At 39.3% G+C, this 20,436-nt stretch overlaps 1 protein-coding gene across 1 annotated transcript in view; it reads left to right on the top strand.

Moving 5' to 3' along the window:
* The window catches only part of LOC139446724 (A disintegrin and metalloproteinase with thrombospondin motifs 9-like), a 154,081-nt gene that overhangs the window by 95,899 nt on the left and 37,746 nt on the right, over positions 1–20,436 (top strand). Inside the window, exons 15-28 of the mRNA XM_071228021.1 lie at positions 564–700; positions 2,207–2,324; positions 4,913–5,008; positions 5,955–6,121; positions 7,355–7,481; positions 8,334–8,460; positions 9,044–9,251; positions 11,420–11,587; positions 13,679–13,843; positions 14,226–14,444; positions 15,149–15,316; positions 15,764–16,003; positions 17,424–17,582; positions 18,311–18,490. Of these exons, the coding sequence (XP_071084122.1) occupies positions 564–700; positions 2,207–2,324; positions 4,913–5,008; positions 5,955–6,121; positions 7,355–7,481; positions 8,334–8,460; positions 9,044–9,251; positions 11,420–11,587; positions 13,679–13,843; positions 14,226–14,444; positions 15,149–15,316; positions 15,764–16,003; positions 17,424–17,582; positions 18,311–18,490 (2,279 nt within the window). The remainder of the gene's footprint in view (positions 1–563; positions 701–2,206; positions 2,325–4,912; positions 5,009–5,954; positions 6,122–7,354; positions 7,482–8,333; positions 8,461–9,043; positions 9,252–11,419; positions 11,588–13,678; positions 13,844–14,225; positions 14,445–15,148; positions 15,317–15,763; positions 16,004–17,423; positions 17,583–18,310; positions 18,491–20,436) is intronic.

The raw sequence follows: 20,436 nt of genomic DNA, 5'->3' as shown, positions 1-20,436 counted from the left end.
GAGTCAGATGAGAGAGTCAGATGAGGGAGTCAGATGAGAGAGTAATATATGAGTCAGATAAGAGTCAGATGAGAGAGTCAGATGAGGGAGTCAGATGAGAGTCTGATGAAAGAGTCAGATGAGAGAGTCAGATGAAAGAGTCATATGAGAGTCAGATGAGAGAGTCAGATGAGGGAGTCAGATGGGAGTCAGATGAGAGAGTCAGATGAGGGAGTCAGATGAGAGTCTGATGAAAGAGTCAGATGAGGGAGTCAGATGAGAGAGTCAGGAGATACATGAGAGTGGGGATGCACGAGAGTCATTCAGGAGGGACCGTCACTAAGGAGAGAGAAACAGTCTGGAGGGAGAGTCACAAAAACACATGACAAAAGAATGTGTGATGACAAACACAAATTAACAAAAAAGCCCAAAAAAGAATTGCCGATCATGCCACTGCAAAATATTATTAAAACCCTTCTGATTGATGTATCTATTAGGAAATAAATCTTTGACAAGCATTTGTGTCAATAAAAGATCCCTTAGTCCCCTGCTTAGATGTTCGTAACAAGCCCACAATGTTTCAGTCCAGATGAAGGATGCCTGTAAACTGTACTGCCAGGCGGAGGCCACGTCGTCGTTCTACCAGTTGGCCGACACAGTGATCGACGGGACCAAGTGTCGGCCTGACACGGACGACATCTGTGTCAATGGCAAGTGCAGGGTAAGTCAGCCATGCTGGTATTGTGGGGAAATGTAACAAAATATAATTCATAGTTTGTCACAGATTTCTGGCTTGGAATGTTGGTTTTCATTGTTACTTCATTCCACTCTGCAGTTAAATACTTAAGATTCTCATTGCAATTTATTTAGACGTTGGATCTAAAGAATCAAATACTTCAATAATAAATAAAGGTGCCTTTGATGTTGTGTATAAGGTTACTTCTCAGGTTACGTGTTGGAATAACAAGATGGCCTTTTTAGGAAATTTGTATCTTTACATTTTTTTTACAAAACTTTAAAACCTGCACAAACAAACCATTTCTGATCAATGTTAACAAGTTTATTGGTTTGTGACTCAACAATGATTTGAACTCGAATACTGACAAGGGGAGATAACTATGGAATTCTAATCATCAAGGGAGATAAGTAGGTTAGAAACAATTTAATTGTTGGTTGTTTTCTCATGCATTTAGTCACTGGTTTGCCGGGTCCATATGGGAGTGAGTGAGTGACTTGGGTTTAACGCTGCTTTGAACACTATTCCAGTTATACCACAGCATGCTTAATGTGGGAGGGAAGCCCGAAGTGATGCAGGTCTTAAATGTTTACCACTTTGGTGAAAGCCACGAGCACCAGTATGGTGCTGACAAACCTAGTAACATAATCAGGGCGAACCAGGATTCAAACCCACAATTGTAGGTTTCTGGTGTGTCCAAACTGAATAAATACAGGCTGTAATCATGAAGCTGGTAGAATGCAGACTGGGGTTAAATAACATTCACTCACTCATTTGGGGACCGCCTCCGTGGTCTAGTGGTAGAGCGTCCGCCCAGAGAGCGGAAGGTCCGGGGTTCGATCCCTGACCGCGTCATATCAAAAGACGTTAAAAGATGGTACTTTTTGTTACCCTTTCTGACGCCTGGCATTAAGGGGCTAAAACAAGGACTGGTCGGCCTCGGAGTCAGTATACTGTGTCTGAGTGGGGTATTCATGTTAAACTGCGGCATGGTATCTCAGTGAGCTAGCACTATAAATTGCCATCAGTCCAGACAAGTACAAGCAGCCACACACACACACACGCGTACATGCACGCCGCTATATAAGTGCAATAATCTTGGACGTGACGTGAACCCCATTTCACCTCACCTCACCTCACTCATTTGGGAGTTGAATTTGCAAATTCATCCTTTGTGCCCTCTGCAATGATATGATGCATTTATTGGGACCCCCGGGAGGTGCTGTCTGTTGACGAGGGAGTATGTAACAAGGCAAGGAGTCATCCCACAGATGACATCTTTTCCTTGTCAGCTTGCTGATGGGGTAAACCTGTTTTGCCATGGGGACAAGGCATCCGACCTCGGATAAGAAGGTCCATGGTTTGAATCCTAAACATGGAAATTTGATGGCTGCTTCTACTTCATAAAACCCATGGTAGCCTTTGGTCAAGGAAATAACTGGATGGAAATGTGTCACTCTGACTTTACAGAGAACACTTGTTCTGTTTCAGAGAGCTGGCTGTGACAATCGTCTTGGTTCCCACATGAAACGAGATCGGTGCGGCGTCTGTGGTGGCGACAACTCCTCCTGCAAGTCTGAAAGGGGACGTTTCAACAACGCCAAATATGGTAGGAGGAACTATGCTTTCTGAAACTGAACACAGACACGGTTCCACTCTTCCTCTCTCATGACCGTGAAAATGTCAATGAGGAAATATAATCTTTTAGTGTAGGTCATTTTTTTCTGTTGTAAACTCATGTCAAATTAAAAAAAAGATACATGTTCTACTGTAGCTCCAGGGCAGAAGAAATTTTATGTATAGTGTTCCCTTGTTATTGCACTCTTCGATATAGCGCTAACTAGGTGATAGCGTACGTGCGGTAAAGGCTCCCAAAATTTCGTTAAAATCTTAATATATCAAGTTTTCCATATGACAAGATGTTTTCCCCATCTCAAAAAACATTATCAGCTGATCACCGTGATCACGTAACACCGGAAATACCGGTCAGCAAATCTGGACTGAAGTACGCAATTTAATCCCACTATTATACTATCTGGCTATAAAAAGGTGTTCATTGTTTATCTGGACCTATGTTTGTAATATACTTTATTAATTTTATTCAAAATTTCATTCAATAATGTTTACATTAATTTCTGTGAAATCATGTGTCAAGTGATCAGTAGATTGCACAGCTCGCCGTTATTTACAGCAACCATGGTCAGATTACCGCTATTGATGCCTTGAAACGAACTTTAGTTGCAAGAGAAATGGATACATTTATCATAAATGCCATTCTTTGACTCGTGAAAAGTCATACTTAAGGCAGTTTGACTTTTAAATGTCAACATAATGCTTTCGCAATTGAAATATATGTAGTGTGGGAAGTCCCTATGGTGACAGGTCAAATTATTCCATATGTAAAAATATCCAGCAATAGCAATCACCTGTACCAATGTACCATGCTTATGATTATTATAATTTTAAATATATATAGTGAAATCTGCAACTGAGATAACACGATATTGGAATATATTATTCCTGATAAAATAATAATTTCTCGATACAATTCCTTTCAACCATTGCATCAAAATTCTTTGAAGTTGGGTACTTTTAACTGAATCCCCGGTAGATTGGGAGGAAATTTGTGTACAGCTGATTGCTATTTCCGGCTTAGTTTACGAGGAAATACACACGGTAATCTTAATCTCTGCATATGAAAAAAATGCCTATGAGAGCAGGAAATACAATTTGAATGGTTAAACATAGCGTCTAGTGATGTGTTATATCAAATTTTATATTTTTATTGACCAAGTTTGTTATACCTGTTCTTCACCTTATTTTATGGGGTTTTTTTTAAAGCACATAATACTCAACAAAAAATATTTACACTATGTATCATAAACAACTACTATTTTAATCTTTTTTTAAACTCTGAAATGTGCAGAGTTGATAATGTTTTGCATAATGACCTATAGTTGCGTAGGTTTTACTTGGCCAGAATAAATGGCCATTGATTACTCGAGACCCATCAAAACCATGTTTCTATGTGTATTAGCTTCAATATTCTGAGTATGATGTGAAACCCTTTAGATTTTGTCTAAAACAGATGGATACATTACATGGCGTAAGGGAAGTAACTCTTGTAGCTCACACACAGTTCATTTGGAAAACACATTTTGTGTTTCAAAATCATTTATCTTGTTGGCAAAGTTTACATAAGTGACTAGTCAAAATAAACTTCAGAAATTTAGAAATAAGTAACTTGATTCCTATGGTCGAAAAGGCAAAAACTATTCTGGACCAGCTTCTTGTATATAATGTGACTGTTAATCTTCTAGCGCCTCACAGGCAACTTGGGTTGTATTAGGGCTGGGACGGGTAACTCAGGTACTCGGGTCGGGTAGGTACTTAGTAGGACCCGGGTACCCACAGGACTACACGGACCCGTGGTTAGTCACGTGATATATTGTTTCATGACAAAAAAATCACAATATAACTATATGGTTACACGACAATTTTAAGTCTCCAATGTTCATCATGACTATGAACACGTTCCTTCTGTCTTATGTATGTTTGAACAAAGCCCGGGTAGGGTCGGGTAATAGGGGTGTGGGTACCCGGGTAGTAAATGTGGACTCGTCCCATCCCTAGGTTGTATACTCCCTAGGAAGCTGATAATGAAAATCAAGTGCACAATGTGTGGGGTAATAATGTTGCGCTTTGAGCATGCACCAAGTGTCAAAAGTGTGCAAGGGGAAGATCGATGTTTGGGTCTGTATATACTTTTGTTCATAACAACTTATATGTGCAAGAACGCATAGAATATAATGGTATATCACAATTCATGAGTCTTTATTGCAATAGGACCCGTGAAAATCCGGGGTAGAATAGGTCTTCAGCAAAACATTCTTGCCGTAAACGGCGACTATGCTTGTCGTAAGAGGCGACTAATGGGATCGGGTAGTCAGGCTCACTGACTTGGTTGATGCATGTCATCTATCCCAATTGCGTGGATTGATGTTCATGATATCAATCACTGGATTGTCTGGTCCAGACTCGATTATTGACAGACCGCCGTCATATAGCTGGAATAAATGCTGAGTGTGGCGTAAAACAACAAATAAACTTTTTTGCAATACCTGGAACATTGCAAAAAAGAGTCAGGCCAAGAACCATCACTGATAGTGGTATTCATCATCAGCATGTTCCTTGTAGGCTACAACAAGGTGATCACAGTCCCGAGCGGGGCGACCAACATCGAGATCCTGCAGCATGGCTACCAGAACACAAGCAATGACTGGAACTACCTGTGTGAGTTCTCCAGTAGCACGACTCAGAATTAAAACCTAAGATACCAGGGACATTTCAATCCTTTTTCTTTTGTCAACAGTGGCAACAAAATAGAAGGTCATTCAAAGAGGATGTCACTAAATATTGTGCTTAAAAGAGTTTTTATAATAATTATTATTGAATATTTTGTCATTTGTACAAAATATCTAGTTTGGCATGTGTGTTTTATGTCAGAATGAAGGTGAGCTTCTGTAGCTGTTGTAATGTGAGTACTGTATTCGACGTAATAAGCGCCCCGCTCTAATAAGCGCCGACGGCGGTATTTACTAATATATTGGCAAGTGAAATCCAAATTAGCACCCCTTCCGATTGATCAATGTACACAAGACTTATTTATTCGTGTATACTACGTGTGTTTTATGCATCCTTAATTATGGGAAATTAAATTATGGAAAAATATATCTGTTGTATATAAACATTTCAGGCTGCAATCTTTCAACTCTGTTGTTTTTCACCAAAATAATATTCTAATAAGAACCCCTATTTCTAATTTTGAGAGTGCCCTGGGCGCTTATTATGTCCAATACGCTATTTTGCTTTTTGGTTGTTGAGTAAAAAAAAATTATTCTCTCTCTAATTAATACCTCACTGTCTGGAACCAATGGGAAAATTCTATTTCAAAAGGGCAATTCTAAATCCATAAATTTGTAAAGTATTTGGGTAAACACACTTATGACTGTCTCAAAAACAATATATCTTTTTTTCAATAGGATAACAAAATCCTAAATAATACTTCCGAAGCTCACAACAACTGTCAATTGCAAAGTGAGATATCTCAATAAATACCAGTCAAGTTTAAATTTTTTTAGACTTGGGGCAAATATCAGCCTCTGAGAAAGCATCGATTAATACTGATACGCAACTTCAATTAGATTTCAAAGTGATTATATTTTAAATATTTTTGAAGCCCTCAGGAACAGCAAAGGAGAATACATCCTGAACGGCGACCACATTGTCCGCACTCAGAAGTGGAGCATCAAGGTACAGAATGGCTACCTAGAATACAGCGGCGCCAATGTCCCCGTGGAGAGAATCAACTCCACGCGCATGATCGGAGAGGATATCACTGTGGAGGTAACTAGGCTTCTGGGAGGAAGTGACGTTTGGTGCAGCTGTTAGCAACATGCCAACAATATTGTGGTGGATGGCAGGAATGTTATGGCGGTGGATGTCAGAAATGGGCTTCACACATTATACCTAGGGAATCGTACCTAAGCCTTAGGTGTGACACTGTGATCACCTTGGAGGTAAATGTGCTTCAGTGAGAGAGAGAGGGACGTTTTGTGCAGTTTTTATGTGCCAGCGATATTATGGCGATAATGCCGGCAATGTTATGGAGATGGTTGTCAGACATGAGCTTCACACATTATTACTTGGGGAATCGAAACTAGGTATCAGGTGTGACACTTTAACCACAAGTCTTCAGCAACCCAAGCTTGCCGTAAAAGGTGACGAACGGGATCGGGTGGTCAGGCTTGGTTGTTGCATGTCATTGATCCCAGTTGCGTGGATCGATGCCCATGATGTCAATCACTGGATTGTCTGGTCAAGACTCAATTATTTACAGACCACCGTCTTATAGTTGGAATATTGCTGAGTGCGGCATTAAACAACAAACCAAACAAACCTTTAACCCCAAGGTGGCCCTACTTCAGTCTTGGCTTGAGCTGCATATTAATTTCAGTACACGTATTACTTGACTGAAGATCTTTCTTTGTTGGAATCTTGAAAAGAAAATATTTTTTTGCAATTTTATATTCTTAAATATATTACCGTATATAGTTTTGTATCATGCGAGTTTTTCATACCTCGAATTAGGTTGTTTTTTTTAATAATGATGTGTTCATTTCCCTGAATTTGCTAAAAGGATACAATGTAATTTTTTTTCTTTGGAAGAGAAACACATTTTTATTGCAGATGTAGGGAGTGTGTATGTGCTGGTGATGTGATTCATTCTGATTCGCTTTATAGACAGGGTATATAAATTAGCATTGATTTTGAAGGCTTGTACAGGGGGGTCGTCTTATACATGGGGTCACTTATAGACGGTTTATGGTATATGTTTATTTGTGTTTCGAGCAATATTTATTTCATTTGGACGAAATAGTTCATGTTGAGGCAGCTGTGGTATTGCTGTGATATATAAATGTGATATGGCCATTTGTGATGGGCTGGATCCTTGGAATGAGACTCAGATTAATCAAGAGTTACCTCCCCTACTCCACAATAGTAGCAATTGAATGCGTTTCACCGAGGCCTATGACATCGTGCTTCCATGCTGTTATCTCCCCTGTCTGCTTGTGCCAGGTGCTGTCTGTGGGGTCCCTCCTGCCCCCCGACGTGCGCTACACCTACACCATCTCCGCGGGGAAGGACACCAAGTTCCGCTGGGACAACGTGGGCATGTGGAAGCGATGTAGTCAGCTCTGCCAGGGTGAGGACTGATTTGGGGCTGTTTTTGGCAAAGTAATTCTACATAAATATAAAATGAAGAAAACTTGGTTTAAGTTAATTTCTGTTATTAAAGTGTTCATATGAGTGACAATTTGATTTTTTTTTTCATTTCAACACTGGTATGTTTTTTATACCAATGACAAAGACAAATGCAGAGGTGTTGCTTATCGTATGTCAAAATGCTTTGTGTTAGAGCATTTTTTAAACTGCTTTCTTTTGTAAGAGCCATCATCAATACTTCACAGGTTTGCAAAGACTATGTTTCTACATGACCCTTGAATATATATGTGTACTTACAATGAGGCTGGCATTGGTGGAGGGAGGGTTCATGAAAAACTGACAGTGAAGAGGGGGTCACCAAAAGTTATCACAACTAATTGGGAGGGGGTGGGGCGGGTCGTTGAAAAAAGGACATGGTATTATTGAAAGTGGGGTGGGGGGTAAGTTATGAATTTTTTTTACATAAAATGGGGAGGGGGAATATGATAGAATCTTAGGACCCTTTCTCATCAATATGATAAATACTATAAGGACGTCACATCTAGAATCATAATCAGAGTTGTAAGGTAACTAGCACAAGCACCTGATTAAATATTCATCACGATACTTGACAAATTGAAAAGTAATAGAAAGGAAGTAGATAAACATCAGTCATTAATGGGGAAAGGTCTCATCAAAATTACTGCAAATGAAACCTTAATTTTTTAAAAAGTGACTCATGTGTTTTTATTAAGAATTCAAGGGCACACAAGCCTGTGAAGTATTGATTGAAAACATGACTGGTAGAAACTGTATGTTACTTGTACCAATCTGTGTAACTACTCCTGTTCAGGCCTGAGGAAGAGGAAGATCGTGTGTATCAGGGAGAATGACTTCCTGATGGTGTCCAACAAGCACTGTGTGGGGAAGGTGAAACCCCCTCGACTCCGAGACTCTTGCAACATGGACTGCTACTTGAGGTACGGAAACCCAGGGGTTTACCTGGTCTATTTATTTTCGAGCACATAGGGGTCTCAAATTGTATACCTATAGGATGCGATTTCTGGCATTGTCAACAACCCAAGCGGACCACACTTTTTTTCATTTTAATGTGTAAGGATATTTTGCTTTTTGCTTTCCACTTAGCTTGAGCCAAGAGAAAGAGATATCGCTTGGGTGATATCTACATTGTATTGATATCGCTGCAATGAAATTGCATCATAATGCTTTGCAGACCATTGTGACATCATTGGTTACCATATATTAGATATCAAAAGACACTTGGGTGAGATTCTCTATGTGTAGCACAATCATTCTATTTATTTGGGTCAGTCAGTTTAATGAGGAAAAAATAGAGGCTTGTTCAATTAAAGTTCAAGAAGTTTATTATTATAAGGTAAGAAGTACTAGAATTAACTTTCCTCAGGGAATAGTATATCACTTAATGAATGTAATTAGTTAGTTATTAACAAGTTACGGTTTTAAGTTACAGTTACAGATTGTTAATTCCTACCCAGTTGGTTTCTGTCATGCTCAATGTTACCGGTACATCTATTCCTTCAGATGGAAGATTATGCGAGAGACGGAGTGCTCAGTTCACTGTGGGAAGGGGATCAAGATCAGGACTGTTCATTGTGTGAAGGAGACGGACAAGACCAGCCTAACTGTTGATGACCGGCACTGTCGCCATCTCGGCGCCAAACCCCACCCCAGTGTCATGTGTGAAGGGAAGTGTTCTGCTACCATGTGGAACTATGCCTATTGGTCCAAAGTGAGTTAAAGTGTTCTGCTACTATGTGGAACTATGCCTATCAGTCCAAGGTGAGCTGAAGTGTACTGCTACCATGTGGAACTATGCCTATTGGTCCAAGGTGAGTTAAAGTGTTCTGCTACCATGTGGAACTATGCCTATCAGTCCAAGGTGAGTTAAAGTGTTCTGCTACCATGTGGAACTATGCCTATCAGTCCAAGGTGAGTTAAAGTGTTCTGCTACCATGTGGAACTATGCCTATTGGTCCAAGGTGAGTTAAAGTGTTCTGCTACTATGTGGAACTATGCCTATTGGTCCAAGGTGAGTTGAAGTGTTCTGCTACCATGTGGAACTATGCCTATTGGTCCAAGGTGAGTTGAAGTGTTCTGCTACTATGTGGAACTATGCCTATTGGTCCAAGGTGAGTTAAAGTGTTCTGCTACTATGTGGAACTATGCCTATCAGTCCAAGGTGAGTTAAAGTGTTCTGCTACCATGTGGAACTATGCCTATCAGTCCAAGGTGAGTTGAAGTGTTCTGCTACTATGTGGAACTATGCCTATTGGTCCAAGGTGAGTTGAAGTGTTCTGCTACCATGTGGAACTATGCCTATTGGCCCAAGGTCAGGCTGAGACCTTATTTTGTGTAAGGATTGACTAAATTAACTATGCTATGCATAAAATCTGCAGCCTTGATAGCACCATTAACTGTAGCTAATGATCTATACTGCAGAAATATGCTGAAATGTGCAGCATAGTTGAATAGCATGGACATATTTATCATATGCAAATTCCCGATGTGAGTGAGGCCTGTATATGGGTAGGGCTTCAAAGAGTACTCGAGTGCTCGGGCACGGGCCGAGTTTATTGGGATTCAAGTTCAGTTTGAAGGACTTGAGCACTCTATCAAGGGAGATAACTCTAATTTGGTCGACTTTCTATAAGTTGACAAAAACATGTCTTTATGTAACTTTCTTTTTCATTAGTAATCAATTAATGAAATAAAAATGTCAATAGCTTTTCTTTTAGTTATTTTTTGTAACAATACATTTCTTTACAACCATTTCATAAGGATATTTCTCTGGTTTAAAAAAGTACTTTATTTCTTGTTTAAAAGGGATGTTTTAAGAAAAAAATATTAAACTATCACAAGGACTAGACCTATTCATTCTAAATTAGCATCGTAACGTTAATCATTATTAATTCAATATTTTTATAAGATATTTATAACTGGACATCACTTTATTGAATATTAATATTGTGTTACTGTATCTCATTCTAATTATCTCTTCAAATGTCGAGAAAACGTCTTATAGAAGTCAACTATTTACAAGCCTAGTAATCTTTCAATGTTTTGTTTTCAATTAAGAAAAAGGTAAATACTGACTTGTGAATTTGTGATAACATTGAAAATGTTACTTTTAACTTATAATCTGTATTTTGTCATTTATTGACAATTTCCTTTGGCGCTGGCATCAAATGATCTTATTTATCAATTAAGGTATACTTAAGAAGCCAGCCCGCCAAAATCTAGCCAATCAGCAATCGCAACATACATCACATGACAATTACGTGCGCAATATTCTTTCACTCTGAACATGGTGTGTGTTACATTGAGATGTAAACGATTTCCTTTCCAAACTGACAATTCTTATTTCAATGAAGCTTCAGCGAATCAGCATACAAATTTCAAGGGTATTTTATTTGATACGCGATCACATTGGTTTTCTCAGTGATCTACGATATCATTGTGACTCTTTCATTTTGTATACGATAGGATAATTGCCAATTTTATTGAACAGATGTATAATTGTGGGTACTCGAGTCTTATCCCTCCGGTACTCGAGTCCTCATTTTTGGACCCGTTGAAGCCCTATATATAGGTAGTGATTTTTACTATGCTTTTAATTATCAATAGTTTGGCAATGCTTATGATAGACAATTTGAAGCAGTTTGCTATGTCTCACTCTGAAAAGCATCTTGCAAACATTAATTGTCAGGATGCTAGGTAATAATAGCACATCTTTTAACTGATAACGTCTACTTGTGCCCTGTACAATATACAGGGAACATTGTCCTGTTTCTGTGTTTAGCCAGAAATCTGGATACCAAGACTGACCATATTGTCCCACAGTGTCTAGAGTACAAGCTTTAGGAGCAATGCTGCAATGTTGTTGATTTGTATTTTCAGTGTACCAGGACTTGCGGAGGCGGTAATCAGACGCGGGAAGCTCAGTGCATTAATGAGGATGCGCATGTGGTGGACAACCGTCACTGCGAAGACAAGCACAAGGAACCCCTCATTCAGTCCTGTAACGAGGTACCCTGTGCCCAGTGGAGGTCGGGAGCTTGGACTGGGGTGAGTGAATGGGTCATGTACACTGTTGGTTGGATTCTGGAAACTGTTGGTTGGGTTCTGGAAACTTGGTTAGGTCCTTGAAACTATTGGTTGAATACTGGAAACTGTTGGTTGGATTCTAGAAACTGTTGGTTGGATTCTGGAAACTTTTGGTTGGGTTCTGGAAACGTGGTTAGGTCCTTGAAACTATTGGTTGGATTGTGGAAACTGTTGGTTGGATTGTGGAAACTGTTGGTTAGGTCCTTGAAACTATTGGTTGGATTCTGAAAACTGTTGGTTGGGTTCTGGAAACTTGGTTAGGTCCTTGAAATTATTGGTTGGATTCTGGAAACTGTTGGTTGGATTCTGGAAACTGTTGGTTGGGTTCTGGAAACGTGGTTAGGTCCTTGAAACTATTGGTTGGATTGTGGAAACTGTTGGTTGGATTGTGGAAACTGTTGGTTAGGTCCTTGAAACTATTGGTTGGATTCTGAAAACTGTTGGTTGGGTTCTGGAAACTTGGTTAGGTCCTTGAAATTATTGGTTGGATTCTGGAAACTGTTGGTTGGATTCTGGAAACTGTTGGTTGGATTCTGGAAACTATTGGTTGGGTCCTTGAAACTGTTGGTTGGATTCTGGAAACTGTTGGTTGGGTTCTGGAAACTTGGTTAGGTCCTTGAAACTATTGGTTGGATTCTGGAAACTGTTGGTTGGATTGTGGAAACTGTTGGTTGGGTCATTGAAACTGTTGGTTGGATTCTGGAAACTGTTGGTTGGGTCCTTGAAACTATTGTTTGGATTCTGGAAACTGTTGGCTAGGTCCTTGAAACTATTGTTTGGATTCTGGAAACTGTTGGTTGGATTCTGGAAACTGTTGGTTGGATTGTGGAAACTGTTGGTTGGGTCATTGAAACTATTGGTTGAATTCTAGAAACTGTTGGTTGGGTTCTGGAAACTTGGTTAGGTCCTTGAAACTATTGTTTGGATTCTGGAAACTGTTGGCTGGGTCCTTGAAACTGTTGGTTGGGTCCCTGAAACTGTTGGTTAGGTCCTGTATACTGTTGTTTGGTTCCTGGGAAATGTTTGCTGGGTTCTGGAAGCTGTTGGTTGGGTCCTTGGAACTATTGGTTGGGTCCTTGAAACTGTTGGTTGGATTCTGGAAACTGATGGTTGGGTCCTTTATCTATTGGATGGGTCCTTGAAACTGTTGGTTGGTTCCGGGGAACTGTTTGTTGGGTTCTGGAAACTGTTGGTTGGGTCCTGGGAAGTGTTGGTTGGGTTTTGTAAATGTTTAGGATCTTGACAATTATTTTATTGAATGAACTTATTCATTTAAGGATATCTGTGAAATGGTCATCAAGGAATGTTGATGTATTGGAATGGTAAAAGTACGATTTTTGTATTTAGCAACCAAGGAGTCTGTTTTTGTATTTCACAAGTGTGGAGAGATATGATCTTTGTAGTTTGGGAGGCATGTCATGAAGCCATGTCATGTCATGAGTTTGAGATGAATGTCTTGTGTGCCCTAAGACAGAACCTGAACATGTACAGGATAGGTCAGATTGTAAAATCCTGTAAACCCTGCTTATGAAAAATACAACAAATTTATCATTAGATGTTGAATTAAATTTTCATGTTTTATGTTCAGGCAGTGTTTATGATAATAATCTGTTGTTTTCAGGCAGTGTTCATGATAATAAACTGTTATGTACTGGCAGTGTTCATGATAATAATCTGTTATGTTCTGGCAGTGTTTATGATATTAATCTGTTGTTTTCCGGCAGTGTTTATGATGATAATCTGTTATGTTCCAGCAGTGTTTATAATATTAATCTGTTATGTTCTGGCAGTGTTTATGATAATAATCTGTTATGTTCTGGCAGTGTTTATGATAATAACCTCTTATGTTCTGGCAGTGTTTATGATATTAACCTGTTGTGTTCCGGCAGTGTTTATGATAATAATCTGTTATGTTCCAGCAGTGTTTATGATAATAATCTATTATGTTCTGGCAGTGTTTATGATAATAATCTATTATGTTTGCAGTGTTTATGATAGTAATCTGTTATGTTCTGGCAGTGTTTATGATAATAATCTGTTGTGTTCCGGCAGTGTTCTGTGAGCTGTGGGCATGGCAAGCGGCACCGTGAGGTGTGGTGTGGGCGGGGTGAGGATCAGGTGGAGGAGCGCCTGTGTGACAAGAAGGACCGCCCCGAGGCCAAGAAGGAGTGCAACCTAGAGGCTTGTCCGGAGTGGTACGCTGGCGGCTGGGGACCGGTAGGCTGCACCTCAATGTCACAACTTTTACACCAAGAACTTCTTTATTTCTTGGTTAATGGTTTTATATTATTAATTCCTGGATGGTAGAACATAAGAAAGAGATTGTGGGTTTCACCAAAGTCGTAAGAGCCCAAAACCCGAATATATTGAAGCGGAGCTGGGGAAAGAGAGTTGCTTCCCTTTCATACATGGATGACCTTAGATAGATGATGGATGAAAGTGTCTTTATCAAATCATTGACCATTTTAACATATGAATTTGCATAATGCTGTAAAAATGAGTGCTTTTCATATTATTTTTTCCCACTTTTCAGTCCATGTATCTGTGAATAACGTTCGTGATAAGAACACTGTGGTTATGATGATGAATAATATTTCAGTGTTCGGTCACATGCGGCGTGGGAGAGAAGATGCGGACGGTCATCTGCCGGACCTTCAATGGCAACATTGTGGAGGATGCAGTGTGTGATGCCAGCAAGCGACCCCGAGATAAGAGCCAGTGTTACATTGGGCAATGCCCCACCCTGTCCCCGCCCACCACACCCACCACGCCTTCCTACCTCCTCAACTCACACTGGAGGTTCGGCATCTGGACGGAGGTGAGAGACTCAATCAATGTCACAATGATACAGATTAATTTGTGTCTTCTTTCAGGGGCCTACCATTAGATTTTCCAGTGGGGTAGGATGGTTTTTTTCATAATTGCTTCAAAACATGCAATCATTCATTACAAGATGGAGAGGAACAATTTTTGTTTTCATGACACATTTGTGTCTATTTAACCCAGCATGCCAAGTAAACAAATTTTATTTGATCTAAAACCCAAGGCAAATTTCTTTTTCCGGAAAAGGTGAGGTGAAATGAGTTTAAACCTCAAGTGAAGGTTGTTGCAGCTAAAACAATGTGTGTGTGTGTTTGGCTGCTTGTACTAGTCCACTGAGATACCAGTTTAATATGAATACTACACTCACAGTATACTCCTGCTGACCAGTCCTTGTTTTAGCCCCTTTTTATCCTTAAAGTCAGGCAGGGTAACAACAAGTACCATCTTTTAATGGTTTTTTGTATGAAATGGCCGGGGTTTGAACCCCCGACCTTCTACTCCCTTGGCAGACACTCTATCCACTAGACCACAGAGGAAGTCTTTTCTGAAAAAGACATAAATTACTGTGAAATGTCGAATCTTGGAGCACATGAAAATGTATCACGATTACAATGCTTTTATAACAGAGACAGTGTTGTTATTAATTTAGACTATTATGTTTAACTTGCTAATTCATATATCCATATGTACTGATTGTAGTGTTCCACAACATGTGGTCCGGGGCTGCAACATCGCTACGTGAGCTGCATGAACCACCGCGGCCACATCATGGACAACACCATGTGCAACCCGCACCACCGCCCCGCCAGCAAGCAGGACTGCAACAACAAGGCATGCGGCATCTGGAGGCAGGGCAAGTGGAGACCTGTGAGTAGGCCCTGGATACAGTCCACACTTGTTAATCAGGACAGGTTGTGTCAGTCGATGAGTCTTCATTTACAGTTTTATTCATCAACAAAGCTGAACTATTAAGGTTTAAGTGATCGGTTAGATCATGCAGGTGTTGAAGGTCATGTAAAAGGTGAAGGTTGCATTGAAGGTGAAGGTTGTTTTGGGTTCTATTACGAAAAGTGATCTTAGTGTGGAGACTGTCATAACTCACCCATGTGCGACATTGTAAGTATACCATAGACTAAAAACAGTTGTTATGCTTGGATGGCTTTGTTAGAAAATATAACTTGATTTTAGAGGATTTTCTTCATGGCATAATGAATGCATCATGAAATCTATGTTAAAGTATTGCAGTTGTGTTTTTTCGTTATTGGCCCACAAAAACATTGCACTATGATCAATCTGACCACTCTTTCCCTCCAGTGTCCTGTGACATGCGGCACCGGTGTCCAGACCCGCTACGTCGCATGCATCATCCTCGACAATGAAACCTCCAACCAGAAACACATGGCAGACTACATGTGTGACGCCACCTCAAAGCCAGAGGCCAAGAAGAACTGCGACGTGGGCGACTGTCACTCCATTGAAGAGTTGGACATTGCAGTCATCACCAGCAACACGGTGGAGAAGACCAGTCACTGGAGAGTCGGACCCTGGGGACCGGTACGTGGCGGACCATCACCAAAGTCATACGAACAAACCATTGTCATCAAAATTATATCATCAAACCCATATTTCATCAAAATTATATTATAAAAGTCACATGATCAAACCCATGTGATCAAAGTCATATGATCACACCCATGTCATCCAGATTACATCATCAAACCCATGTCAATAAAATTATGTGATCAAAGTCACATGATCAAACCCATGTGATCAAACTCATATGATCAAATCCATGTGATCAAAGTCGTATGATCACACCCATGTGATCAAAGTCATATGATCACACCCATGTCATCCAGATTACGTCATCAAACCCATGTCATCAAAATTATGTGATCAAAGTCACATGATCAAACCCCTGTGATGAAAGTCATGTGATTAAAGCCATGTGATCATATCAATGGTGATCAATGTCCTTTTTCAAAATCCAAGTGACCATATCCCAGATTAACCTGACAGGGACCACTTGTTAGTAAGCACCTTGTAGAATACCACAAACATCAAGGCTATAGGTAGATGGTGACTGAAATAATGATCATACTGAATACGAGGATGATACTGAATACGAGGATGTTACTCTCAAATGTTGCCATGTTAACCAAAAGCAATTCAAAGAATTTGTCAAGGAATTTCAAAAGACATTAATTTTCTTTGTGCCACATGCAAATGATTCATGAATATCATGTTGTTCATTTTGAAATTGACCTGTGAGGATCCGGGTTAAAATAAGTCTTCAGCAACCCATGCTTGCTGTAACAGGCGATTATGCTTATCTTAAGAGGCGACTTACGGGGCAGGGGGCAGGCTCGCTGACTTTGTTGATGCATGTCATCATATCCCAATTGCGTGGATCGATGCCCATTAATTCAATCACTGGATTGTCTGGTCCAGACGCGATTATTTACAGACTGCTGTAATATAGCTGGAATGTTGCTGAGTGCGACGTTTAACTAACATCAAACAAACAAACAAACATTGTAAAATCCATGGGATCGAAGTCATATTGTCAAACCGTTATAATCAAGCCCTTGTGATCAGTGTCATGTTCAAGCTCAAGATATGCGCACAATGACTGAGATAGTGAAGATAACTAATTAAAAAGATGTGGATCTCAAATGTTGTGATGTGAACCAAATACAAGATTTTGACCCAAAAATTTAAAAGAAGTTTATTCTCTTAGTGGGTAGCCTAGTGGTTAAAGCGTTCGCTCGTCATGCCGAAAACCCGGGTTCGATTCCCGACATGGGTACAATGTGTGAAGCCCATTTCCGGTGTCCCCCGCCGTGATATTGCTTGAATATTGCTAAAAGCGGCGTAAAACCATACTCACTCACTCACTCACTTAGTGGGTCATGCAGATTTCATTTTAAAAATAGACAGATGACTGAGTGGCGTGTTGTGTTGTTTGTTGCAGTGCTCCACGACGTGTAACGAGGGGCACCAGGGGAGGCTGGTGGTGTGTCAGGACGAGAACGGACCCAGCGATGGCTGCGATGAAAGAGTCAAGCCAGAGAAGAGGAAGATATGTAACAGTGGACCGTGTCCGAGCTGGAACCAAGGACAGTGGGCAGAGGTCAGTATGTCCATACACTGGACAAGCTTCCTTGTGTGTCTGCTGTAAATACCAACAGATTAGTCAATGCAAATTACTGCCATGCTTTCTTTGGACAAGATGAACCAGAAATGTATTGTATGTAGTATTCGTAGTATTCACAGTAAATAAATATTTGTAGTATTTGTGGTATTAGTAGTATTCATGGTACTTAGTATTTATAGTATTCATAGTAGTAGTAGTAGTAGTAGTAGTAGTAGTAGTGGGAGAAGCAGTAGTAGAATTTTGTGTTAACTTGGATCCAGTATGGTATATTTCAAAGAATTGTCTCCCTTTATATGTTCTAATAGCAGATTATCTCCCCTGATGTGTTTTCTCATGTCTTGCTCAACAGTCAACACTCAGCTACTGTAAAGGTTTATTGTATACACTGTGGGGACTCGGTACACATATTGTGTAAATAAATCAGCTGTTAACATCACATTGAAGTTGGTAATACAATAATGAAATTGAATTCATGAAAATTAACACTTATTTAGTGACCACTTGTGAAAAGTTTTGTCTTGCAATATTATTTATATTTTTATTTGGGCCAGTCACTATGTTTTTTAAATATAATCCTTAAAATATAAAAGACCAAAGATCCTGTTGTTTTTTCTATATTCTAAGTCCTATTTCACAAACAACCAAGACATCTCATGATGTTTCTGTCTGCTGTTACTCTTGACTATTTTCCAATCTCCTGACAGTGTTCCTCGCCGTGTGGGGTTGAAGGTCAGCAGAGTCGAGCCGTCCGGTGCCAGCTGCCCAATGGTCAGATATTGGCGGACTCCAACTGTGACATATTCATCCGTCCAACTGATGCTCGCCTGTGTTCCGGGGAGTGCAACAGCTCTTCCAATCAGTGGCGGACTGAGCCGTGGTCCTTGGTAAGATATCACGCTTATCACAGAACTCACAGAACTCACAGAAACAGAATGGCGTATGACAGGCGGCTTCGTCTGCTCCGACGTCAGTATAATCGCCAAACATGAAAATCGGCCTCAGATTGGTGATATGGGTTACCTCCCCTTCATAAGCCGCTTCTAGACAGAGACAAAAACGTTTTTGAGGCTATTTTCTATTATAAATCTCTGTGTAAGGCATTTTTTGAATGTGTTGATCTTTGTGAAATTTCAAACAAAATATATTTGTCTGAATATATCAAAATATATTAGATTCTTCACACATCATGCTTTGTTCAATCATTGAGTTATTTTTATGTGAATATCTAAAACAAACAGCCGTTTCAGAACAGCTACTGTGCACATATATGTGATAAATACTTGTTGATTATGTCCAATTAATATTATGACAATGGAGAGATATTCATCAATAATATGGATATTTCGAAGGTGATGATGAGCTCGATTTTGAGTTGTGCTGACTTTATCATAATATGTATTCATTGACAACTACACTCACGTTTTATTAACCAGAATATTTCCATCATTAATGGAAGTAAATAGTAGCCTAAATGAAATAACTCAAAATATAAATAAATAAGTAAAATAATTATTTAAAAAAAATATGAAATAGATTTGAGTTATTAAAATGGTGGTTTAAAACCTCTCCCCCACCCCACACCCCAATTCAAGTGCTTAAGTGTGCATTATATATAAGAAAATATAGTATACCTCCCTGATAATTTTCATCTCTCACAACAGCAGCTAATAACAGGAACCGATGTCCATCAACACAAAATTATAAAAAAAAACACCACCAAAATATCATCAAAATTTGTTTCATAATTAAAGTATGAAATAAAATATGAAATACAATTTCAAACTTTTCCAATGATTAGGTGAGAAGATATCAAATTCATCATAGAATATATGCTGTAGTTTCACTTCGATCAATATGAAAGCATTTCAACAATGTACATATTGATTGTAATTATTGGCAGGTGATGCTTGGGTGCCTTATGTTTGATTTCTATGCTTAATCTGGTTGTGAACAATAGAATATATGCTATTGTTATTGTTTTTCAACTCAGGTAATTGTTTTAAAGGCTTTTGTTGTTGAATAATGTATATGTTGTTATTTTGTATATTATTTATGTTTTTGTATGTTTATCTCATGTTTGATATGTAATGCTTCGTAAGATACGTGCAGGAACCAAGAGAAATATCATGACCAATGTGTAGAGTTGATTATTTTTATTCAGTCTTATTTTCAGTTATTAAGAGTTGGGATTCACTGTTTAACAGTCCCCTTAATTCAGTGGACCTTAATGTTCCTGTTGAGCAATATTATATTGGTGGTTCAGCAAGGAGCTATTCTCGGCATCCTACGACCCCTGCTCTTTACTTTTCTTCATATACCTGTATGTTGTCCAAACAAACATTTGGTCCTGGTACAGATAAATCACATTCATCAAGGTTTAATGTATACAGATGTCTTGAACAGTTTGTTGGAAGAAAATAAAAAAGATAAAATGCTTCTTGTTTTACAATTTTCAAAAATATGGATGAAGATCTAACAATATATGTATTGTGGCCTTATCTAATTTTTGGGGGACATTTTGCAAAATATTTGGATCATCCATTAAACAGGCTGAAATACTGTTCCAAGTGGTGTTAAACTCCCTCACTAACCCATCCATTAGTTGACCTGAAAGATTGACAAATGTGAGGTCTGTTCCATTGTGCTGTGAACAAGGAGTCGCATTGAACCCAGACGGATATGATGACCAATATACAGTGTAGTCTTTGATAGCCATTTAGAAGTTGGAAGAACATGAATACATGACACTTTTTACGGAAAGCAACTTCTTTCATTCTTTGTCGTGATGTTTCAGAGCTCCTTCTTGCTCCTTCACCAGCATTCTCCTAAA

The sequence above is a fragment of the Haliotis cracherodii genome, unplaced genomic scaffold (genome assembly GCF_022045235.1).
Source record: "Haliotis cracherodii isolate W230 unplaced genomic scaffold, xgHalCrac1.p SCAF_6, whole genome shotgun sequence".
Classification (NCBI taxonomy): domain Eukaryota; kingdom Metazoa; phylum Mollusca; class Gastropoda; order Lepetellida; family Haliotidae; genus Haliotis; species Haliotis cracherodii.
The sequence above is the reverse complement of the archived record's forward strand: the minus strand, read 5'-3'. Positions and strand labels throughout refer to the sequence as shown.